Source organism: Clupea harengus, chromosome 3 (genome assembly GCF_900700415.2).
Source record: "Clupea harengus chromosome 3, Ch_v2.0.2, whole genome shotgun sequence".
NCBI classification, from domain to species: Eukaryota; Metazoa; Chordata; class Actinopteri; order Clupeiformes; family Clupeidae; genus Clupea; species Clupea harengus.
In genome coordinates, this window is record NC_045154.1 from 30257244 (window position 1) to 30283035 (window position 25792).

The 25792-nt window shown below is 45.1% G+C and overlaps 2 protein-coding genes across 3 annotated transcripts in view; one reads left to right on the forward strand and one right to left on the reverse strand.

Moving 5' to 3' along the window:
- Window positions 1-123: 123 nt before the first annotated feature.
- On the reverse strand, window positions 124-9723 carry LOC116220053 (receptor-type tyrosine-protein phosphatase beta-like). 2 transcript variants are annotated; one of them, XM_031565348.2, is made up of 6 exons: window positions 8490-9723; window positions 7673-8077; window positions 5487-6736; window positions 3198-3471; window positions 808-1083; window positions 124-532 (listed from the first exon to the last, which is right to left on the reverse strand). In XM_031565348.2, exons 1-6 carry the CDS (start codon window positions 8539-8541, stop codon window positions 207-209), a joined length of 2583 nt encoding a protein of 860 aa, XP_031421208.1. In that variant the 5' UTR covers window positions 8542-9723; the 3' UTR covers window positions 124-206. The 2 variants fall into 2 exon arrangements, with proteins under 2 accessions (XP_031421208.1, XP_031421209.1); XM_031565349.2 differs by lacking the exons at window positions 5487-6736; window positions 7673-8077; window positions 8490-9723 and adding an exon at window positions 3555-4468.
- Window positions 9724-24109: 14386 nt separating this feature from the next.
- Window positions 24110-25792, forward strand: part of LOC105910344 (leucine-rich repeat-containing G-protein coupled receptor 5A) — an 18645-nt gene continuing 16962 nt past the window's right edge. The window contains exon 1 of the mRNA XM_012839053.3: window positions 24110-24557. Within this exon, the coding sequence (XP_012694507.2) occupies window positions 24322-24557 (236 nt within the window). The 5' untranslated portion in view covers window positions 24110-24321. The remainder of the gene's footprint in view (window positions 24558-25792) is intronic.

The window sequence follows — 25792 nt, forward strand, 5'->3', positions numbered from 1 at the left end:
CGTACCCCCTGAACCACTTTGCGTACCCCTGGGGGTACGCGTACCCCAGTTTGGGAACCGATGCTCTAGGTGAACATGTAAATATCGTTTGCTTTCAACACAGAGTCAAATGCTGAAGAAGTTTTGTAGGTGTACATAAGGTCTGTCTGAGAGGCTGAGGAGACTCTGGAGAGGTAGTGGATCTAAACTTAGAGAAGAAGATTAACTTAAGCTAAACAGAACCCTTTCATTTGACATACCTGAAAGCAGCCTCCTGTCATTTTTGCCTTACCTGCGAGAACTTCTTTAGACACTGAATCACTTTGGATGCCCATAGACTGCGCCGCCACCGCTACTGTGTGCAGAGTTCCTGGGGTCACACCAGTGAAGCTATGTGAGGTCACCCCACTCCCCACAGTGACATTCTGCACCAGGCTCTCCTGCTCCCTCAGCAGCACCCAGAAGTGCTCTGTCCGGCCAGGACCGGGCTGCCAGGACACACTGATGTTGCTGGAGGACGCAGAGAGCCTCAGGCCCCTGATGGCAGACGGAGCTGAAGAGGAGAACAAAGGGATATGAATGAAAACAGGAGTCAAAATAAAGGAATGTGAATAATGTCAAGAAAGAGAAGACAGTGTGAGTATACATGTGTACAGTCATTACAAATAACAAAACATTAACAGGTCATTTTTAAAGACAAGGCTTATTCTGTATCTGAGAGCATGTATGGCTTTTATATTCTGAATCAGTCAAAACAAACTTATGTCCGGTAAACAGGTTAAAATCTACTGGCTGAAACCTGCTGGCCGGAGTTCTGGGTGTCTGTACCTGTGGCTGCGGTGCTGCGTGCTGGAGCAGACACTCTGTCCCCTGCGGTGGCCTGCAGATGCACGGTGTAGAGGGTCCCAGGCGTGAGGGCAGTGAAGCCTAACTGGGGGGCTGCTGAGCCCATCACCCTGGTGCTCCGGCGGTCCCCCGTGCCTGCGTCCTCCAGACTGAGCTCATACCAGTCCACTCTGCCACGCGGGTGAGACCAGTGCACGCGCAGCCCAGACGTGGCATCGCTGTCAGGCTCGACCACCACATCTGTGGGAGGCTCTGGGTCTGTCAGAGGAACAGGGGAAAGGTTCAAGACTACCCTTCACTCATTTATTCACTTTACTCACTTCATCAGATTAGTATAAAACCTGTAGACGTGTTAAAGGGGGGAAATGAAGCAATGAATCGAGGACAGTAGGCTGTAATTTCAAACATGCCTATGAGAAAATCCAACAAATAGCCACAAAAGGGATCGGAGTACAGCAATACAAACTCCAATAAATGTGAAAGTCAATGTGAATGATCACTGATTGCAAAGCACTATGGAGTAATGTAAATCTTTGTGAGTGTAGACTTCATGATGTTACACAACAATACGCGGTTAAAGAGTTTCCTCTCTTTGTGCTGGGCCGTGGGGCCGCACTGGCTGAGATTGCTCTGAAAGATAAGATTGTGTGGCCGCCGCAGAGAATGGAGAGTGCTTCTGTGGGGAGGCGCGGGGGGGGGGAGGGAGGGGTTCGTGCATCTCTAGCCAGAGGGGAGTCTTACAGGAAGTGGACATCGAGCCCTGACCCTTGGACAGAGCTTGGGTAGAGGGTGAGAGTGGCGGCCCTCATCCCTTGGCAGCTGAACCCTACCTTTCCCTAACGGCTTCCTCTCCAGGGACCTAAGAAAGCAACAGAGCAGCCCCACCAATGCTATCATGAAGAACAGCAAGAACAATATGAAGTACTAAACCCTTTAAGAAAGAGAGACTTGGTTGTTGTTTTTTTTTTTGCTCACCAGTCTTTCTGTATTTGTCTGTGATTGAATTAACAAACTTCTGTTATTAAAAAAAAAACATGCTTTCACATATATGCATATAATATATAGAGAGTGTTTGTTACTAGAGACTATGACTATTTATGTTTCATTGTTTTTTTTATCACGAATAGACACAAAGGAGTTTCAGTCTGCGGTTGCTGGGTAGATTTTGAGGTGTACTGAAGGGAGATGGGAGAAAGAGGTGACCTGCCAGGAATGGACATTTCACTCGCTCACTTTATCTAATCTATGTGCCTCACAAAACAAAACATAGCATCCGTTAGAACGAGGTAACAATGAGAAGGGGGAAATGACTGGGGAAAAGGAGATCTTTCTGGAAACAAACACTTCAGATTAGATGCCCAGGATTGTTGCTGATTTCTACCAACACTAGAAGCACATCACCAGGTTCCAAGGCACCTTGCCCCCACTCTCGCTCTCTCTCTCTCTCTCTCTCTCTCTCTCTCTCTGTCTCTCTCTACTCCTCTTTCTTTATCTCTTTCTTCCTCCCCTTTCCTCTCTACCAGGACGAGAAAGGGTGTTTTTCATAACAACAATATAGATGAATACATGAAATTGGTTCATTTAAAGTGCAATGACACAGTAAACCACCTCATTTGAATGCATACTGAAAGGACAATGTATGGACTGATCAATCCATCTATAGTTATTCAAATCCTTTTAAATAGGATAAGTTTGTTCTTGTACAGGTTATCTCTAAATTCATCATGCAATCCAACATAGGAAGTGGAACTGATGACTCCAGTAAACATTATGTGCAGAGTTTCGAATCTCAGCAGTCAATATTCAATAATACTTTAAATCAGACTTTATATATTTTTTATACTTGTTTTACCCCCAAAGTACGTAAGGTATGCTACTTAATGCATTATATGGGACTTAAGTTACTCTGTAACAGGGCCAAAAAGACAATATACAAAGGCAAAAGCCATGGCATTGTTAGTGCATTTATGTCAATGTACAATATATTCTATATTAATTACAGAATGTATGTAGATTTTGATAGTATAAGTAAACTGGCGGTTTGTAAGCTTAATTCTGCGACTTTGCATGACCATTGTATTTAAAATTACAAAAAAAATAAAATAAATGAAAACATTATGATAAGTGACACTGAAACCGAAGGAGACTTCTATCGAAGAATAGGGCATGCTATTATGACACAAAAAAGACTATTAAGTTATTCGTTCCATTGAGGGTATTGAGGGTCAAGTATCCTAGTCCCTAAATAATTCTGGTTAAAATGTCGTCTTTACTGTACATCATTGCCACAAATCATGTGTCAGATGTCAGAGTAATGATTCAACTGATAGCATATAATACACATTTAAAATATTGAGTTTTGTCTTGCTTACCTGTTTGCACTGAAACATTTGTTCTCTCTCCGTCAGTCGTTGAAATTATTTCCAGTTGGTAAAAGGTGCCAGGATTCAGATCCTTAATTAGACACTGAAAATATTTACTGTCATCCCCAGTTGAATGGCAGTTCGTTTCAGGAGACACGCTGCTATAAATCACGCTGAAGTTGCAGGCTTCTCGTATGGTTGTTAATTTTAACTCAATTATATCGGTGCGGGCACTGATCTCCGTGCTATTTATCCAACATCTGATTGCCTCAGTCGTTTCGGGCTGCAAGTAAAACAGAGTTACACATTACCGTTCGTGTTCGAAATGCAAACACCGAGTAAAGCTTTTAAAATATTTGGACTAACCTTGACTTGACTCCATATGCATACAATAAAATGCAACATAAATAAATATAATACGTTCCATGTCAACATTTCGTTGTTTTATTCGCGTTCGCAGCATAGCATAAGCGATCAGTAGTTCAAAATTGGTTTACATATTTTTTATTTGTTCCAACTTATTTTAGCTGTTGCTGATTTTCTACGTAAATCCAAATAAATGACTGCGCATCTGACATCAGATTGTAACCTTCCATCCTCTGATTCCCACATCGTCATTCGGCTCGTCCTCCACTTTCAACAAAGCCCTAGTTTCACACTTCCTGGACAATGACAAAGTCCTGAACGGTGTCCAAAATTTCGATCACGATATCTAAAAAGTCTTCAATTATGCTGCAATTAGAACCATTCGTGTGGGGAGAACATTCCTGCTGCGTGCAAAACATCCTTTCTCAGGAGCATTTTTTCATGGCAGTCATGACTTCGTCAAGGGTTAATTACAAAGAGATAAATCCATGTTTCCCAGTGTAAGGTTCATGGTCCCCAACTTTCACTTGACTCTATGACACCAGCACCTACAGCAATCCCTCTCGTTCCCGTCACCCCACCCTTCTTTCCTTCCTGATGTGGACTTTCTCTGATACACAATGTCTTGGGCTTGGCTGCAAGCCGGACTGCGAGGTTATGTGAAAACTCATTTTGTGTTCAAAAAGTTAAAACTTTATAAACATTCTCATAATGTTTTCTCTAATTTTTCACAAAATCTTAAGTATGTGATGTGAACCCTGCATTCTGTTGTCACGTCTGTTGTAAAAGCAACGGAGTGGGCTCAACATATTCCTGTCATTTTTTCATTCTGGTTTAATGCAAGAAAATGTGTTAAATTCCCATAGTGGCCAAGTACTCATACCCAATAAGTATTATAACAAGGTGCACTACAACCATCATACAGATACTTAACAAAAACCTAACAACAACAACAACAACAACGAAGATGCCTTTGTGAGCATTTCACTGGGGTTGTCAAGTGGGCATCTTCCGTCATCAGTGTTTCATTGAATTAAGCCCACGGCACCTCCAGAAGACTGAACAGTGGTGTCTGGCGTCCCAGGCCCACCCCGGTCCATACTCACCATGGGTGAGGACACATGTCAATACCAGGGACAACAACAGATACACCTCAAGATGCACATCTCAGTGTCTGAACGATGCACTGCCTAATTATGTAAACGTCAATCTCACTCTACTATGGCATACCACAGGCTATCCAGGGTAAAGATTGGGAGGGCTGGTGGATGAGCCCCTAAGGAGTACGAAGCCAGGCTAGGGGTGAGGAAAGGGGTCGGGTGTGGGAGAGCCCCCCGGGGAATAGAAACCCAGATTATAGGGCAGAGGAATAATATGAGGTACAAACTCTGGTCACCTTGGGCACCCAGACATCATGTAACAACAGGCTTCTTCACGTAATACGGTTAATTCACATGTCCCCAAATAGTCTGTGATCGCTTCAGCCATAACCACTGGCTCGCTTTTTCAGCAGCCTCAGACAACTCCTTTAAAGCTCCTTTGAGTGACCGTCTTTGAAAACCAAAATCCAACAGAAGCGTTGTGGTTGATTTAGCTACAAAGCCTCTAAAAAACTGTTTAACACATGAATGCTTTCAATATTATGATGTTACAATATTAATATAGTTTGTCATTTATTGATGTCATGGGATAATGTAAGAGCACTTGTTTTAGTGAAGATATTATAGGTCTGTTATGGTGCTCCTATCTACAGAGTCAGACATGCCAAGTCGATCCCAGCTTTTACTCTAAAGTCCACCCACAACCATACAAGACTGCTATTCACTATGGAAATCTACTGCTTAAACTCAATTTATCCTCAAGTCAGTGGTGATTTCATGGAATAAACCTCAGGTAACTGGTATTACTTAGCTATGCATTTGATATACTCACCAGCTGTGTTGTGGCTGTGGTTGTAGGATACGTTGTGCTCTTCTGAGTTGTAGTAGCAGCAGTAGTAGTAGTTGGCGGTGTGGTAGTTGTGGCCAGGGTAGTAATGGGTGTAGTTAACTCAGGAGTGGTTTTATCTGTGGTGGTCGTTCTGGCTAGGCTAGTTGTTGCGGCTGTGGTTGTGGTTGTCAAAACAGTGGTTGAGGTTGGCTTAGCGGTGGTTGTAGTTGTTTCAGTAGCAGCTGTGGTTGTCTGAATAGTGCTGATGAGACCAACAGTGCTTGTTGGCATCTCAGTAGTTTGAATTAGGAAACGAGTAGTGCTGGATGCAGGTGGACTACTGGTGCTAAGAGCTGAGGCAGTGGTTGGAGGACCTGAAGTAACTGTACTTGTAGATGAACTTGATATGGGTGTAGTACCTCTAGTTCTGACCAGAGGCACTCTGCTGGCGGTCAGAGAGGATTTGGGTGTCATGGTAGACTGAACTGGTGTGGTGAATATTCCTGTGGTAGTCTCTGAGACTGTGGTAGAAGTGGCAGCGGATGCGGATGCGGATGCGGATGCCTCCTCAGTTTGTGTGCTTGCATCAGTATGCGGGATGCTTTCAGGTGTCATTGTTGTCAGAGCTTTAGTGGTTACGGAGTCTGTAGCAGAAGTGGTCCCTACGGTGTGACTGAAAGGAACAGGATCAGACATGGATTCTGTGAGGGGAGACATTTCTATGTCATCCGTGGGAAGATGTGTGGTGGGGACACCTGCTGTGGAGGTACTAGCTGCGGCTGACAGCTCCTGAACACCAGCAGATTGGGTTTTGGAGGCAAAGGCCTCGGACGAGACTGTTTCATCCCCAAACCCACGGTTGAATACCGTTGCAGAGCTTGTGGAGAAGTCAGTTTCATCACCTGTGTTGACAGCTTCAGTAAATGAAGCATCAGATCCCGTGGTGGTGATATCACTTCCATTAAGTGCATCAGGGGTTATTGGCACAGACACGGGTTTGACAGCACTGGTCACAGTCCTCCTGGTCCGAGGCCTCGCCATATCACTAGAGTGTGTGACCGCTCTGTTCTGAACAGTTACAGGGGCTCTTAATGTTGTGATTTGCTGTGTGGATATGTGAGTCCTCTGAACATGATTTGTATTTGTAATAAATAATGGGTCGAGGGAGGTTTCTGAGCCTTCTGAATATGTGCTAGGATAAGCAGTAGATTTATATGTTGATGAGAATGTGGATGTGGAGATTGTTGTGGGACCTATAAAGAGAAAAGTATTAGGGACTGAATGTATTAATCTGTTCTGACACAACTGGATATACTGTATGTGAAATTATTTAAAATAGAGTGTCATTTTGCTTAACATTTCTTATACATTATTATGATAATTGGACTGAACTGCATATTTTGGATATATGAAATATATTATTTTTATGGATATTAGTACATGGATGGTATTCTTAGGAGTGACAGTTGTCCAATGTATCTATCGAATTAAACACACTGACTACTTGGGGCATATGTAATATGTTGTTATCAGAGTTTTCAAATGTGTGTGTGTGTGTGTGGGTGGGTGTGCGGGTGTGCAGGTGTGTGTGTGTGTGTGTGTGTGTGTGTGTGTGTGTGTGTGTGTGTGTGTGTGTGTGTGTGTGTGTGTGTTTTGAAATGTTTCTATGGCGAATGTAATGCCTTTGTTTCATTTAAGTTACCAAAGACCCTAGCCTGTATGGTGGTTTTCACCAGGTCTAAGATCCAAAGAAGAAATTTGTATCAGGTGACATTTTGGTGATGGGTCGCATCATCATAGAATCAATAAACTTTAACTTTTACGCAAAGAAGAACATGTTTTTTAATGTCTAAGCTCGATCAATCGTTGCATGCTAGAGAGTATACAGGAAAGACCGCTGCTTACGACATTCCTGTGACGGCTGACAGAGGCCTTGAACACAATGTGCAAGGAAATTGACACCAGGAGTGTCATCCTCTGCCTTCCTATGCTGAGATTTTGTCCTTTTCTGTTCCCCGGCCATCATACACTCATTTAAAGGGGTTTTAAATTGAGTATTTAACAGAAACGTGTATTTCTAGGGTATGCTGATGTTACAGTGTCAATTCTCACTAATGTACTCTAACAGAGTAGTTGTAGCAGAAATGTTGTGAAATGTTCTGCATGAGTAAACGTTTGGCTTCACTCACCTTTGATTTGGCAAAGGGATGTCATTTGCCGTTTTCCTGTTTTATCGATTTTGGCTCTGGTCCAGTTTGAATACCTAGGGTCCCTCTGGAGAACAACTCGTATGCCTTGTTTCTTTAGGTACAGTGGCTTGTCCACTAACCCGAAGATCCCCCATTCATCGTAGCATTTCCATGCAGGTGCTCTGCCACAGTCGTTGAGACCGACCAAGCGAGCCTCATACTGCGCCCCGTCTGTGTCTGCCCATAGACACTTGGATGAATTTTTATGGTAAAGCTTCATGTCGTCTGTCCACCTCCATTGCTGAGCGGGGCTAGTACTGTCACACACGCCGAGGTAGACAATTTTGCCCTTGTTTAGCCTGGACAAGCACAATCCTTTCGTTGTGTGTGCAATAAGAAAACTCACTGGGTGCAAAAACGAAAACAAACGCTCCCGTTAAGTTACCATCAACCATCAAATCAGACTTACACGTGTTATGTATCAGTTAATAATGGTGATCATGAATTTTCAGTCTTGGTGAGCCCAGAATCATTTTCAAAAGTACTTGAAAACTAGGTGAAACGTATGCCTCAGACCGTTTCCATTACGATTAGATGTTTTGGACTATTTGTGATGTGTCCTGCCAAGTTCAAAAATCTTTACTGATATTGACTACCCTTGTATATAATCATTCCTTATCTTATGAACTTTACTGTCCTTACAAAGCCTGACTGCTGGGTATGAATCAAATAAATTAGTTTTATGATTTTACCTCATAAATATAAATAGACTCACTCAGAATCACTCAAAGTTTACATAAACATAAATATAACTCACGTGTGTCGGAAAAACGCAGCATTACCAGTAGGACGTAAAGCACAGTATCCATTTTGGTTGTAACTGACTCTAGCGCTCACTGGTTCAGATGAGCAAAGTTGAGGCGACAAAAGGAAATGCGCCTTCACAGGAGGAAAAAGTCAGAGAACACCGCTTCCTCCCATTCTGTTGTTTTTGCGGCTTCATAGTGAAGTCCCCCGTAAGATGGGCGCATCTGACTGGACTCGCTCCCCTCTCGGAAATTCCAAAGTCCATCGCAGATGTTCAAGTGTGCAAGTGAACAAACAGATGCATTGTTATGTGTTGATTAGGATCAAGTTCATTGTTATAACATGCTTATTACCTGATGCGGCAGGGCCTGGACCTGCCAGGCATCTTCTTCACCCCATTTATTAAACTCAGTAGTTCAAAAGTCATCACAAAAGTTGAGCATGAGTAATGATAAACACACACACACAGGTAATGGGGCATAGTCCTTTATTCAAGAGTTTCACTCATGGCTCATTAGAGTGACAACCAATGAAGTATGATACTTTCCAGAGTCATATACATGCATGCACAGTAAAAGAAGAACATTGAGGTGCCATCATTAAATACATAAAACAAAGGGTTCTTTACACATGTAGGACATAGTCACACAAAATACCTTTTGTACTGTAGAAACACTTGTGAGACCATCTGAAAACACTTATTAACACCCTTATTAATTGACAAAAATAACAAGACAATAGACTTTAAGGCTTACTTTGTCACGTGCAAATTTGATACAATGCTGTCTGTCTGAGTATGGAATGATACTAAAGTGTAGTGAGAAGTGTATTGAACTGTACTATTACACCAGCTTGGATATCTTATGTTGGTGGGGACAAATCTACATCAGCAGACTTCAAGTAAAGTAATCCCTACTACCAGACCTTTTACAAGACACATTTAGTACACAAACCTGACATGGCAGAAATATTAGCTTTTTTTACCTGGTTTGTAAAGCATTCAAGTGCTCACTGAAGTTGCCATGAGTGACGTCAGGTACTTGTGTGGGCTTTATGCCAGGGCTATAAGAATGCACCAGACAACGCTCAAAAACATGCCATCTTCCATTATATTGACTGAAAATTCTATTGTTTATTCTATAACCACTGACAGAGCATTGTTTGCATTATATGATGCTGAAAAAGAATAAACAGGTTGGGGGGAGGGAGAGAGAGATTGTGAGCTCTTCAGAATCTCCGTGTGTCACCAGAGTCCTTAGCCCTTTCCTGTCATTATCTTCAGGACAAGCCCCCACCACCACCACCACCACCCACCACCACCACCACCCACCACCACCCCCCTCTCTCTCCTCTCTCTTCTCTCCTCTCTCTCTCTCCCTCTCTCTCACTCACTCTCTCTCTCTCTCACTCATTCACTCTATTTCTTTCCCCCTCTCTCTTTATCTCTGTCTATGGAAGAAAGCCTCTCTCTCTCTTGCTCTCTCTCTCTCTCTCTCTCTCTCTCTCTCTCTCTCTCTCTCTCTCTCTCTCTCTCTCTCTCTCGCTCTCCCATCGGCCCTAAGTGCCTTTCCCCTGCGGAACCCCCACCCTGACATCCTGCCCTGAATCAGTGCTGAGATGGCCAGGACGCCCACTCTCTGAAAGCAGGACAGGGTTCCCGCCACGCCTATATCCTCATGCTGACACCTCAACCACCTCCACACCACAGAGAGCCCCTACAGCGCCACACCACACCACACCACACCACACCGCACTGATGGTGGCAACAATGTCTTCTCACTCCAAAAACATCAATCAGTCCAGATGGTTGAAATGTTTTATTTAACACTGGTACCAGTGGTATTGCGCAGAAGCATTAAAAGTGTTAACGATTGATGAAGGGGTTTTAACTGTAATGGAGCTCAAACAGGGCACTGACAATGATATGAGTATTACATGCATGAATTGTTATTTACGCATGGGATTGAAATGGTATGGATTAAGAAGATGGAGATTTGTGGCCTGTAAATTATTTTCCCAAATTAACATATACTGTATATGTTTTATACAACTCAACTGTGGGGGGCAAAAAGCTAGCAGACAACCCAATTAGAAGGTGATCATTAGCCATACTTGCTTTATCACCTCTACATTCCAAGACGTGGTTGATTGATGTGATGATGTAGATGCTATCAATCTACTGTCAATCAAACAGCAACACTGGAATATTCCACTGTGATGGACATCTGGATTTATTCATCTGACGGTAGAGCCATGCTGCCACACTCGTGCAACACTCTGCCACACAGAGTTCACCATTAGTTGAAGAAAAGGTTATCTGGACCTGTTTGAGTTTCCAGCAATCTGTCTTGCATTTCATTCGTTAAGTTTGCGTGCCCTTCCTTCCCTCTCTCAGCCTTCAGACTTATTGGGTAAAGGCAACCCACCAAAGTCTTGCCAAGGTTTTATGCACGACTCTGTCTGCGGGTCGTATTCTTCGCCTGTTCCCCGCAGAATACCCAGTCTCAATCAGGAGGAAGGAAACAGGCAGCTACCCAGAGACAAAGTACTCAGAGAACGCTTAAGCAAACAAGCCTGTTCAAGTAGACAAGACCCATGCACCAGCCTTGACACAAGCACTACCACAAGCACGGCACATTACTATAAGAGTACCTGTTAAAAGAAAACCATTTAATTGCACTGTGTGTAGCTCCCCCCAAACTTCAGTAGCTTTACATTGATTTTATAAATCTTTATAGTGACATAGTAAGTCTTCGGTGAGCATTAACCAAACTTTACCATTTATGGGAAAAAGGTGTTTTCACAAGACAGGATATGACTGAATGGTTCCTAAATTCACAGTTGGAACAATAAAAAAAACTCTAAAAGACATGACTGAATGATTTACAATTAAAAACACAATACAGCAGCTGGTTGGTTTAATACCTGACTCATCTAGAGTACTCACACAAAAGTGCCTCAGATGGATGCCATGTATTCAACTCTACATCAGACCTTCTCTTTCGGAGTGTGGGAGCCGGAGTTTGTGGACTTCCCTTCCATCGGGCCCTAGGGTCGAACTCTTGAGCCTAGAGCCCTCTCCTACGTGCAGAGAAGAGTAAACCAGTCACAACAAGTCTTGTATCCCCTCTGTCAATAGCATTGCTTGCCTTATTCAAATAACTGAGAACAAACCCCCAGGGTGCTAGATGCTATGTGCTACGTGTGAACTCATTTAAAGATCAACGTGAAATTAAGATTACATTGTAAGTCACTTACATCGTGAATGCTGAGGATGAGTCGGAGTCCCTGGTCCACAAACTGGAGCAGAGAGGCAACTCAAGACCCTTCCACGGCTCCTTCAGTGTGGGAGCAAGTGCACCTCAGACGCCCGCCGGTTAGCTGATGTTTTCCCCTGTGGTCCTATTTACACAATCTCCTCCTCCCTAGTACTGCACCTATTGTTCTCCATCTTCCAGATGATGAGGGAGAGACTGTTTGGCAGCCAGTCCCCTGAGGGTAGATCCATTGAATGAAGGGGGCTTGATTGTTGATACTTGCTTCACAAGCTAGGGCGTTCCCTCACACACACACACACACACACACACACACACACACACACACACACACACACACACACACACACACACATACACACACACACACACACACACACACACACACACACAGACCCCCCCCCCCAAACACACACACACACACACACACACACACACACACACACACACAGACCCCCCCCCCCAAACACACACACACACACATTCTCTTGCTTTTCTTTTCTCCCACCCTCTTCTTATCTTATCAACCTATCGGTTTTGTGAGTGCCAGTTATTGTTTGGACCCTCCAGGCATGACTGTTGGTTTTGTGTCATATACATATGCATTACCAACCACTGAAGTACGGTACATACTCAGAGTCATATGCATTACCAACCACTGAAGTATGGTACATACTCAGAGTCATATGATTTACCAACCACTGAAGGACAGTACATACTCAGAGTCATATGATTTACCAACCACTGAAGGACGGTACATACTCAGAGTCATATGCATTACCAACCACTGAAGGACGGTACATACTCAGAGTCATATGCATTACCAACCACTGAAGGACGGTACATACTCAGAGTCATATGATTTACCAACCACTGAAGTATGGTACATACTCAGAGTCATATGCATTACCAACCACTGAAGGACGGTACATACTCAGCTGACTTGGTTGCAAAAGTATGGATCAGAAATATTGTGTTTGAAAAGGTCTTGATGGTCCTTGTTAATCCACTTCCCAATGGAAAGTGTTAAATAACCTAATGGGCATCTTGCAGTAATTGACTGGGAGATCACAGAGATCACATCTTTTACTGTCATGACTAAGGAAGGACAAAAATGCAAGGATTCATAAGTCAAGTCAGTGTTATTACCATAGAAACAGTATGCTGAAGAAAACACAAACATACTGGCATTTATATTATTATTTACATACAGTGAGAGGATCAAATCAGACCCAGACTTTATCTGAGCTGGAAATTCAATACATAGTACAGTATGTTGCCAATAAAAGCAAAAAAAAACACATGGAGGGTGGAACAAATGAGTGTCTTTTAAGTTTTTTTTTAGTCACAAACCGGAAAAGATATTTAATTCTTCATACCATTAATTGGGGACTCCACGCTGCGATCAAACCTCTCACTGTCACATGCAAGTACTCAAACCCAACATCCTATAGCCTAGCATTAAAACACAACAGGGTGCACTACTACCCTCATACCCACACTTAGCATTACTGAACAACAACAACAACAACAACAACAACAACACCAGCAACAACAACAACAACGAAGATGCCTTCAGGATCATTCCCCTAGGGTTGTCAAGTGGGCACATTCCTTCTTCTCTTTCGTTATATTTAGACCACAACACCTCCTGAAGGCTCAACAGTTAAAGAACTCCAATTTTAATATTATAAACATAAAAAATCACCACCCTTCCTAATGTAAGAATGTATGACGTGCCATAAATGGTTGGAAGGCTATTTTTGCGTGAGAATCTGTGCAGAAATCTGTTCACCTTACTCATGCTAGTCCTTGATTTGCGTGTGTGTGTGTGTGTGTGTGTGTGTGTGTGTGTGTGTGTGTGTGCGTGTGTGCGTGTCTGTGTGTGTGTGCGTGTGTGTGTGTGTGTGTGTGTGTGTGTGAGTGTATGTGTGTGTAACCCCTCTTGAAACTGTTCTTCAGCACATTCGTGAGAAGGAAGCTACACCCACCACAGGAAGACATGGCACGTAACCCTCTGTCGGCGAGGCCATGCGCACTCCCCCTGACCAGCACAGAGAAGCAGAGCGAGCGGGAGAAAGGCCACCCGAAAGTGCACAAAGGTTTGAGTGAAATATGGAAAACGTCTGGCTTGCATGCAAATGTACAGCCCTAAATCTCAGCGATTCAAATCATACCTGCATCACTGCAAATGTTGGAGTTCTGTGATGAACTGTACGCCTGGCCTGCTAGACTGCCAAGCCATTTCCAAATGTCTTTGTGGTGTTGCTGTTTTTTTTTACATGTATTGCTCAAGATTGCATGTAAAAGTAAAAGCAACATTCAGAAATGTCTGTTTGAAACATGCTATGTGCATCTGCAACAGATATTTAATGTGGTCCACTGCATTAAGGGGAATGTTTTGTGTGAAGCGCAAAAAAAGACCTCCAATTGGGTGACAGTGGCATGTTATACTGTAAAGAAATTGCAGCAATCTAACTGAGAAAACGTCTTGTTGTAGTACAACCATGGTAATAAAGGAAAGATTTGCACCATTACACAAGTCATTGAACAAAGTGGATTGGATTATTACATACTTATATAATCACAGGCCGAGCCCTCGCCGGGGACGTGCTGTTCCTTGTGGAACCACATTGTTCAGGAGAGAGAGTCCTCCTGGGTCAGTGAAAACCAGGGCCTGATTTCACATGTGTTCACCTTGACCCCTTCCTTCCAGTGTCCTGGACAGACGCAATAAAGCTCTTCCTCCCCTGTCTATCAGCCAGACTGGGTTGCACCCACCAGTGCTGCGGCAGGAAATCTCTTATTCCTCCGCAATTAGTGGCTTCCTCAGCCAATCAGACCTTCTGGCCCGCAGGCCTCGCGCAGGCACCTAAGTGCCCACATCTGATACCTTTGAAGATTAGGGATACAGATGACCGTGCCAAACAGCCCACGAGATGGGGAGGGGAAGGGGGGCAGTGATGGATCCAGTGTTGTAAATCAAAATGTGTCTCTTTTTGGCTCAAATCCCTGATTAAATGTACTGGCTGTTGTGATGACCAGCCTGGTTCATTTGTGATGTGAAATGCTTCTGAACGTGCACTGATGTTAAAAAACCACATTATTAACTTTTGCAAGTCTGAAGATTTCCTGTCCCTCAACTAGCAAAGCAATGTGCCACCTTCAAAAAGCTCATTGGTTGGGCTCACTGATTACATGCATACACTAACTGTACTACAAGTCGCCCTGGATGAAATGTAGATGCAGTAACCGCAGTGAGGGGCTGCCAGGGTCCAAGGGGGGGGGGGGGGGGGGGGGGGGGGGGGGGGGGGGTGTCCTCATTTGCCTGCCCTGAGACTGGAGCTCCTCCAGTAACACTGGTGCTGACTGCTTGTGTCAGAGAGTCGTGAACATCCTGCTCCAGGAACCCAGCTGACACGCAAACCAAGAGCTTTCCCCTCTTTTAATCAGCCAGGCTTCACGCTGCTCTGTGTGTATGTGAGATAGGAGAGGGCTCCTGATAAGGGCCCCAGAAATCAGAAATCTGCATGTGTGAAAAGCTGCCCGAGTGAGCCATTTCAATCAGCACAGTGGAGTGGAATGAGAGTGTACTTCACCCATCACAGCGACACTTAGATGAACTCCTGACCATGCTATATGGAGTGAAAGTACACAGCTGAGGTACGCATACTGTGACTAAAGTATGCTGCAGTCAGAGTTGTAATATCTGAAATGTGCTGTCAAACACAGCAGTACAAATGTACTTACATTATATAAAAATTCATCACTTTCAAAAAAAATGTGTTCTTTCCCAATAACTTCCACTGATTGGATTAAAGTGAAATTTGACATTGGTTCACAGCTTACTGTTTACGGAACCTACATCTTGTGTACAACCCCGTGTCAAAATGTACTAATTGAACTAATCCACAATATGTGTTATATTTATTGTGATCATTCACAGGAATACATTTTCTATGATAGTATGATACAAATCTTTGTACTCATTCAGACGGCACAAATTAATCAGAGCATTTCATGTAATTTGACAAATTCTCAAAGCAGTGGTTTTCAATCTGTGCTTTAACTTTTTTCAAAGTTCTCCTTATGTAATACTGTACCATAAAGTCATTGTGACCATTTATGGGAAAGCAAATGGCCTTATCTGGTGACTATCCTGTCCAGACTCAGAAGTCACACACGATCATAAAGAGCAGGAAACACCACCCAAAGTGTGGGCAGTCACCTCAACTCTGGCCCCAATTACTCACCCAGGTACAGGGCACACCAGTGGCCTGCGATATATAGAAGTCAGTGTAAGGTCTGTGTCTGTCCGTGTCTAATTTCTGTGTTTGTCTCCCTTGTGTGGTCACATGTTTGTTCCCATGTCTAGTCCTCGTGCTTCCTTGTTCCCGCCATGTGCTTTCCCTATGTTTGTTTGTCTATGCCATGTGCCCTCTTGTTGTTGTCCGTGTCTCCACCCCTCACCTGTTCCCAATCTCCCGGGTTGTGTGTATCATTGGTTTCACCTGTGTCCTGTTGGTTCCCCTTGTTTAGTCCACCTGTGTCTTTGTCTGCCCCGCCTTGATTGTTCTCACCTGTCCCTCGTTATCTGTTGCCTGTGTGTGTGTGTGTATATATAGTCCTTGTTTTCTTGTTCCTCGTGGTGTCGTCGTAAAGTATGTTTCATGGTATGTTCCTTGTCTTTCCACTGATCCTCGTGTTCCTAGCGTTTAGCGCTTATCGCCTTGTTCAAGTGATTACTCGTGCTTCTGACCTCTGCCTGCCCTACAACTATTCTCCTGCCTATTCCCTGTTTGGATTTGTTTGCCTACTTTTGGACTGCTTACCTGTGTACCGAACCCTGCTAGTAAAACGTTTATTCTTCTGAATCTACCCCTGTGCTGAGTCGTGCAATTGAGTCCTTCACAACACCCACCAGTCGTAACAGTACGACGACACCAAGGATGGACTCAGCCGACTCAGACTCAGTGCTCAGATGCAGTTTGAGCAAACAAGCCTCCTCTCTCTGCCTCGTGACAAGGGAAATAGAGGAGCAAGGGAGAAGTTCCCTGAAGTTCCTGAACCTGCTGTTGGGACAATTCGAGCAGCTCCTGGATCGTTGGGATTCCCTCGCTGCACCTCCCTCTCCAGCTCCGGTTCCATGCCGCCTGGATTCCGGCTCCAGGGTTTCAGCTTCACTCACCAATACTGCTCTGGCTTCAGCTCCGACTCCACGTCTCCTGCCTCCGGCCTTCAGGACAGCCGCAGCCGCCCTAGGAAGAGCTTCTGACGCTGTCAACCTTGAAGCAGCCTCTACCAATGCCACCATCAGAGCGGTCTCTGACGCCGTCAACGCAGCCTTTGGAGCTTCCACCCTTGAAGCAATCTCCGCCGCCCTCGAAGCTGCCTTTGCAGCATTGGAAAGATTTTCTGTCACACCCAAAGAAGCCTCTGGCGCTGCCTTGCTCGATGCAGCTTCTGCTGCCATCGATGCAGCCTCTGCCACCCTCGAAGCAGCCTCTGATGCTGCCGCCTCCGAGGTCGTCTCTGCTGCCCCAGAGGTAGCCTCCATCGCTACCACTCCCAAAGCAGCCTCTGCCTCCCCAGAAGCAGCCTCTGACGCTGCCGCCCCTGAAGTAGCCTCCGTTGCTACCGCCCCAGAAGCAGCCTCTGACGCTGCCGCCTCCAAGGTCGTCTCTGCTGCCCCAGATGTAGCCTCCGTCGCTACCACTCCCAAAGCAGCCTCTGCCTCTCCCGAAGCAGCTTCTGATGCTGCCACCCCCGAAGCAGCCTCTGACGCTGCCGCCCCCGACGTAGCCTCTGTCGCTACCACCCCAGAAGCAGCCTCTGATGCCACTGACGTAGCCTCCGTCGCTACCGCTCCCGAAGCACCCACTGCTGCCCCCGACGTAGTCTCTGTTGCTAGCAACCCCGAAGCAGCCTCTGTCGCTGCTGTCCCTGAAGCAGCCTCTGATGCCACTGACGTAGCCTCCGTCGCTACCGCTCCCGAAGCACCCACTGCTGCCCCCGACGTAGTCTCTGTTGCTAGCAACCCCGAAGCAGCCTCTGTCGCTGCTGTCCCTGAAGCAGCCTCTGATGCCACTGACGTAGCCTCCGTCGCTACCGCTCCCGAAGCACCCACTGCTGCCCCCGACGTAGCCTCTGTTGCTAGCAACCCCGAAGCAGCCTCTGTCGCTGCTGTCCCTGAAGCAGTCTCTGAAGAAATTGCTGATGGTGACGCCACTGAGGCCTACGCCACAGCAGAACCAGCCGCCGCAGATCAAGCCGCCGCTCTCCCTGCAGACCGAGCCGTCGCTCACCCTGCAGACCCGGCCGTCGCTGACCCTGCAGACCCGGCCGTCGCTGACCCTGCAGAACCAGCCGCCGCAGATCAAGCCGCCGCTCTCCCTGCAGACCGAGCCGTCGCTCACCCTGCAGACCCGGCCGTCGCTGATCCTGCAGACCCGGCCGTCGCTGACCCTGCAGACCCAGCCGTCGCTGACCCAGCAGACCCAGCCGACGCTCACCCAGCTTGTGTGTACCCTACAGCCACCGCTGCCGACCCGGACCCCGCAGCCACCGCTGCCGACCCGGACCCCGCAGCCACCGCTGCCGACCCACACCCCGCAGCTGACCCGGACCCTGCTGCCACAGCTGCCAACCAAGATCCTCCAGCATCCGTTTCCGATGCAGGCCCAGCAGCACCCTCTGCCGAGACCGGTCCAGCAGCACCTTCTGATGGCGTCGCTGCTGAGGGCTCTGCTGTTCCAAGCGCCCCTGGCCGGAGTGCCCCTGTCCCGAGCGCCCCTGGCCGGAGCGCCCCTGTCCCGAGCGCCCCAGGCGCCCCTGTCCCGAGCGCCCCAGGCGCCCCTGTCCCGAGCGTCCCAGGCTCCCCTGTCCCGAGCGTCCCAGGCTCCCCTGTCCCGAGCGTCCCAGGCTCCCCTGTCCCGAGCGTCTCAGGCGCCCCGGTCCCGAGCGTCCCAGGCTCCCCTGTCCCGAGCGTCTCCGGCGTTCCTGTCCAAGGTGTCCTTGCGCCGGTTCCAGGCGTCCATGCGCCGGCCCCAGGCGCTCCGGACCCTGTCTCCAGTGTTCCTGGGTTCCCTGTCCCAGCTGCAGCAGACCCAGGGTTCGGTGCCGCCAGCCCTAATGATCCAGCGAGTCCAGGTGCCACGTCTACCCCAGCCACTGGCCCTGCAACCCCAAACACCAATCGATATCGCTGGCATCTATTTGTTGTTAGGGTTGTTGTTGTGTTTATTGTTGGTCTGTTTGGCCGGTCGCCAAAGACTCTGCCCCTGTTTGGCCACCCACCCGGCCGGTCGCCAAAGACTCTGCCCCTGTTTGGCCACCCACCCGGCCGGTCGCCAAAGACTCTGCCCCTGTTTGGCCATCCACCCGGTCGGTCGTCAAAGACTCTACCTCTGTTTGGCCATCCACCCGGTCGGCCGCCAAAGACTCTGCCCCTGTTTGGCCACCCACACGGCCAGCCACCAGACATTCTGCCCTTGCTTGGCCGTCCACCCGGTCAGCCACCAGACCCTTCTTTCCACCCTTCTGTCTGGCCCGGCCTACCCGCCTGCCTTGCTCTGGACCCCCTCCACCCACCCTAGGTGGATTTGATCTGTTTGTGTGTTTTTGGGCTGTCTGGTCCGGTCTGCCCGCCTGCCTTGCTCTGGACCCCCTCCACCCACCCTAGGTGGATTTGATCTGTTTGTGTGTTTTTGGGCTGTCTGGTCCGGTCTGCCCGCCTGCCTTGCTCTGGACCCCCTCCACCCACCCTAGGTGGATTTGATCTGTTTGTGTTTTGGGCCGTCTGGAATCCGGCCCTTAGAGGGGGGGTACTGTAAGGTCTGTGTCTGTCCGTGTCTAATTTCTGTGTTTGTCTCCCTTGTGTGGTCACATGTTTGTTCCCATGTCTAGTCCTCGTGCTTCCTTGTTCCCGCCATGTGCTTTCCCTATGTTTGTTTGTCTATGCCATGTGCCCTCTTGTTGTTGTCCGTGTCTCCACCCCTCACCTGTTCCCAATCTCCCGGGTTGTGTGTATCATTGGTTTCACCTGTGTCCTGTTGGTTCCCCTTGTTTAGTCCACCTGTGTCTTTGTCTGCCCCGCCTTGATTGTTCTCACCTGTCCCTCGTTATCTGTTGCCTGTGTGTGTGTGTGTATATATAGTCCTTGTTTTCTTGTTCCTCGTGGTGTCGTCGTAAAGTATGTTTCATGGTATGTTCCTTGTCTTTCCACTGATCCTCGTGTTCCTAGCGTTTAGCGCTTATCGCCTTGTTCAAGTGATTACTCGTGCTTCTGACCTCTGCCTGCCCTACAACTATTCTCCTGCCTATTCCCTGTTTGGATTTGTTTGCCTACTTTTGGACTGCTTACCTGTGTACCGAACCCTGCTAGTAAAACGTTTATTCTTCTGAATCTACCCCTGTGCTGAGTCGTGCAATTGAGTCCTTCACAACACCCACCAGTCGTAACAGTCAGCCCATGTCTGATGTTTTGATGTAGGGCAGTGTGGATACAGTAGTCTACTGCTCTCATGATAAAGACTGTGGTGGTAGATAGAGGTCACTCCTCTGGCAGTAAATCCATAGCTTGAGGTGTGACTATAAGCTCTGACATACTAATGCTGAGTGATGGTCAAAACCTATTTTTTGTGATAATCAAGTTTTGTTTTTACAATTCTTTATGAAATATTACACTATGTTTTGTTATATATCATTTTTCTCTAATGTGTTTTGAAGACCTATGAAGAGCTATGCAGAGTTTCCATCTGTACCTCTGTCCAGAGCAGCATCGGGGTGAAATGTTGTGTAGAGATATGAAAACTATACTATGAAGATGTTCAGACAAAACATACATGGACATGAAACATACATGTTCTACAATATTGTTCTCCATATAGTATACTAGGTATGTAATATTGTATAAAATTAGTATAATTCTAGTGTAAATCTGACCACATTCCGTTTTGTTTCGACATTTTTCTCAAATTATTGTAACAAATTGAAAGATGCAAACTTTTGCTTATCCGACTCTGAAGCGACTCGAAAATGGTTCAGTTTCAGTGTGTGCTACGTAGCAACCACTAGATGGCAGCAAGACATAGTCTGCTTCTTAACCTTCACATTTTAGTTTGCATTTCCATGGCACATTTCAAATTTACATTTAAATAGTATGCTATGTGTGTTTATTGAACTGTGTCTGATACATATCTCTTAATCTCTTGTATCTCTTAAGAAATTGAATTCGGGGAGATAGTATGGATTCTGTGCGTGTGTGAAAAATATTTCACATAGTTAATGTAAATATATATAGCCTTTTGTCCTTAAAAGAAAAGCAATGAAACTCCATGTGACAATGCAGTGTGTGTGTGCCTACAAACGTTTAGGAGTGAAGTGAGAAAAATAATAAGAGATAAAGTCTATCTGTTCATAGACTACTTTTTCCAGTTGACCAGGGCTCGTATTCACAATCTTAAGGCTAAAAGTAGCTGGGCGTGTCAGTCCTAACTTTGGGACTCCTCATTATAGGCTAAATAACAAAGCTCCTTATCGTTATAACTTACACCCATGTCTGAGGGAACGAAGGAGTCAAGAGAACTCATAGCCTAAACTCGCTAAGACCAACTCCCATACTAACGGAAAATGACAGTTTCTATCATTCGATGTTAAAATGTGTTGGAATGCAGAACTGGCCTACCGTCTCAACCACGGGGGAATAATTGGTAAGGGATGCACACAGGACACACGCAGTGTACATAGGAGGTAGCTTCATTTTACACTCAAACGTTTCATCCAATTCAATCTCGGCACTTAGTGGGTTGTTTCGGTTTGTTGGCGTTATTGCATCCCTTACCAGCTCTATAGGCTAATTATTCCATCGCGATGTATATAGTTTTACTTGTTTTGCTGATATATCGTCAACAGTAATTCTGCCTCTACATTCCAAAACATTGTAATGTGGGATGATAGAAACTGCAATTTTCCGTTCGTTTGGTGTTGACTTGTGAGTTAGGAGTCCTCGACTACTTCTTAGTTCTCCCAGACTTGGAAGCTACTTCAAGCCATAAGATGCTTTGTGAATAGACCTACAGCCCCAAGAACCCAACAAAAAAAAACCGTAAGATCACATTTGAAAAGTGTGGTCACTGTTAACTTTGCACCACAGGACAAACATCAACATCAAAATGTATTTTGATACAAAATACAAAATACCCCTCAAATAAATGTATTAAAATAAAATACAAAATACTGGTGCCAGAAAATGTAACAAAATACAATACATGTATTTTGTATTTAAAATATAGGAAATATTTTTTCTGGATTTTCCGTTTTCTCACAGTTTGGTATAGCAGAGCATTCAGGTTTGGGCTATATAATGTACACAAAGCTCTGGTGAACCCCACAAAAAGGAAGAACAGTCACAGAATGTCAGTGTAACTAAGCAAAGCTATCAAAAGACAACAACTTGATTGATTATGTATATATATATTTTTGCAGGCAGCAGCTGTGTGACTCACGTTTTCACAAAACATGGCTCTCAATGCAATCCCTATGGCTTCCGGGAGGGCTCGCCCCACCGTGCTTTCGTCATACGTAATTGCGTATAAGGACGTCATACGTCTTTGATCAAGTCACAGGCCGTGTCTATTACCGCGCACTTGCACACTTCAAACACTGACTTTCAGTGCTTAGGGCATTCACACTGACAGAACCAGCAGAATTCAGAGCACTGAAAGTACCCTGATGGCGCACTGCAAACGGTCAAAAAATGCAGTGTGAAACAATGGACACTACTCGCCCTAAACGGGCGCCATCTTGGCTACTTAGCGGAAGAGGAGGAGCCCTTTAGGCAGCTTTTCAGTTTGGAAAGTTGGCTGACTGACGCTTCGCAAATCACTTCAACCATTATTGCTGGTTACAATAACGGTGTTATCTAGTACAGTGTCTATTTCTCGGTAACTTTTGAAAAATCTAAGCGAGAAAACGCTTGAATGTACATTTACATACAAAACACGGCTGTCAGCGGAGTTTGGTCTGCCATCTTTGTTTAAAATTTCCAGTTGGCCGGAGGAAGCTGGCGCACAGATTTATGGGTAAAAGGCTCGCACATTAGCGTCAGTCAGTGTTCCATTTGAGACAACACTAATCAGCGAGGGAACGCACTACAGATGTAAGTGCTTATGGTGCACTACGCATTGTATTGCAGTGTACTTCGTAAAGTGCGCGGTAATAAACACGGCCACATTCTGTCAAGATGGCTAACATTCAGTGCAACAACTCGATTCGCTCTTTGAAAGAACCTCCTTTAAGACGGCATATTAATGAAGATAAATTGACAAGGATCAAGACAGCTATCTAAGTTTTCGAACACAGCCCTGTTTTCTGAAAAAAATGGATTTATGGAGTCAATGAGAGATATCTGGGGCGATTTCCATTTTGCCCCAAAAGGGGGGGGGGGGGGGGGGGGGGCATTTGAAGCACCACTTTTGCCTGACTGTTGCCTGATTCGACAATGACATTCAGAGGCATATCAGACGGTCTAGTGGTAGAATCCGACAGAAAAAAAAATCTCCTTCTGCCTGAGCACTGGAGAAAGTATTTTGAGTATTTTAAATACAAAATGACTCCACTCTAAAGTATTTTGTTATAAATTACGTTAGATTTTTTATCGGCCCTATCAAATACAAATTACAAAATACTCAAAGTGAATTAAATACGTATTTCAAATACAAGTAATTGAAATACTGCCCAGCTCTGAGGACAAATCACTCCTAAAAGTAAGCTTCGATCTTCTAATTACTTTATTTAAATGAAACACAAATCGTTCATTCAAACTCCTCTTTAGGAAATATATCTTTGGCTTAATATCAACTTATTATCTAACTTTCACCTTTATGCAATCCCTGACCTTGAAAGCTTTAAGTGCTATCCAAGGTCCTGAAAACAATATTTGTCATATTCTTTGTAGACAAGGTGATGGACCCTTGTGTTTTTGTATACCAAAGAAGTTAGGATCGGGGTGTCTTATTGACCACTTCATCTGTGAAGATTTTAATAGTCCCTCTCCCTGTCTACTAACTGCTTTAGGGATGCAGCGTGTCCCCAAACGCTCGAAGTTTAATTTGCAGTTAGCTATAGTTGTCAGCCTTCAGATGGCAGTAAAGTACAACCTATTCCGCTATTTGGCCTCACTTTATAAATGTAACATTTTCATTAATGTCATCTCTTACATTTGAAGGTTGTATTTCAATAATTCACTGTCAAATATTACTTGTAAGGCATATGACGGATTTACAATAAACACAGTAAAAGAATCATTATGTGGTTACGAAATGATTGCTCATTTATTTAGAGTGTGGTTTGCAAACATGTCTTTACGCATGAGAACGCAATGCCTTTGCATACCACTGGGTCAATAGTCCTTCTCTCCCTCTGCATCCTCTTCTTCATATTACTGGGGTGGTCTTGAATGACAGCGTGTGACGTCAGAAGGTGCACAACTTGGGGACATAAGAATACCTTCAGCCAAGTGGACAGCACGCGTTTAGTAGCACTGAAAGTGGTCTGCATTTGCCCGTGATGAAGAACCGAAACATTACCTGTTTGGAAACTATGGAAATTGTAGTTGTCTGCGTCATTCTGCTGATGGTTACACTGGAAGTCACTGAATGTAGTGGAAATGGGATGAAAATCCGAGGTAGTGCCTGTCCTTTGCGTTGTAACTGCGAGAGCGACGACATACTCCAGCGAGTAGATTGCGCCTACCTCGGGCTCACGGTTCTGCCCGCCAACCTGAGCGTGTTTACCTCATTCCTGTGAGTATACTTCAGTTCATGTGTCAGTACTGTCCTGAATGTCAGGAAATCCAAAAGCTTCAAACAACATGCATTTCTTTAATATAAATAATGTGTTTGCAATTTTTTTTTATGTGCACGCAATGAATCACTAAGTATTCTCAGTCGTTTCCTAACTGAAATACCACGTAAAATAAAACATAAAAAGAGGTGTTGGGGATGTAAACTAAATATAAGGCAGCTTGTACTATTGTAGACAGCATTGTTTTTGTTTCTGTTCATAGAACACATCACATCAGATCCTAAATGATAGCGTAATTTAAAAAATAACAAAACAGTGCTTGTCAGTACAAAGGTTTTTAAAGACCTTTATGATTAGGCCGTGAGTTGTGTTTATCTTGTACCCAAGGATGTAGCTTACTCGGAATACCTGTTTCTCTTTGCGGCAAGGATAGGAAATGAGAAAAGACCGTACACGTTTTTTGCTGGTGTAATTTCCTACTGAGACAGAATTCCTAATATTTTACATGGTTTCAGGGACAATGCAGACGGGTGATGCACAATATATATATATATATATATATATATATATATATATACATATATATATATATAGAGAGAGAGAGAGAAAGAGAGAGAGAGAGAGAGAGAGAGAGAGAGAGAGAGAGAGAGAATGTGTTTTTGTCTGGAAATGCATGTGTGCTAGTGACAGAAAGAAAGAAAGAAAGAAAGAAAGAATATATGGGGCGAGGAAACACGTTTCAAAGCTGCTTTCTGCAAGCACAACCTTTTTCAGACATGAGGTACTCTGAGTCGAGTTTGATAGTCTGTCTAACTTCAAGACCAAGCAGGTCTATTAATCATAGATCTAACATTTATCAGCTTCAGGTTGTCAGGTTTTGGACTGTTAAGTGTTCCTCTTATCAAACAGCACTAAGCCAAGGTCACTTGGGAGGGACTGACTTTTGTGACTATCAGCACACAGCATCAGGCACTCTTTAGACTTGCATGTTTTGATTACAGGTTCTCACTTGCTGCCGCACACCTGGCCTGGGGTGCCATCACCCGGAGAAAGGCAGGATTGTTTGTGTTTACAGCGTCCTTTTTGTCCACTCTCATAAACACTGTAGTTCACCTGCCAAACCTGACGCCTTATCTGCCCGGCACATCCGAACCAGAGACTTCCTATTTAATGACTTTGTGAACAGTAGTGATCACCATAACACAGTTATCAGATCTAAGGTATGCTAAGGTAT

Excerpts from the sequence above, each read along its gene's own strand:
- LOC116220053 (XM_031565348.2), bottom strand. The coding sequence starts at position 8,541 with ATGGATACTGTGCTTTACGTCCTACTGGTAATGCTGCGTTTTTCCGAC. Across the intron at positions 8,078-8,489 it reads GCTGCGTTTTTCCGACACAC|TGAGTTTTCTTATTGCACAC; the intron begins GTGAGTTATATT and ends TTTTGCACCCAG. Across the intron at positions 3,472-5,486 it reads CCACAGCCACAACACAGCTG|CCCGAAACGACTGAGGCAAT; the intron begins GTGAGTATATCA and ends TTTTACTTGCAG.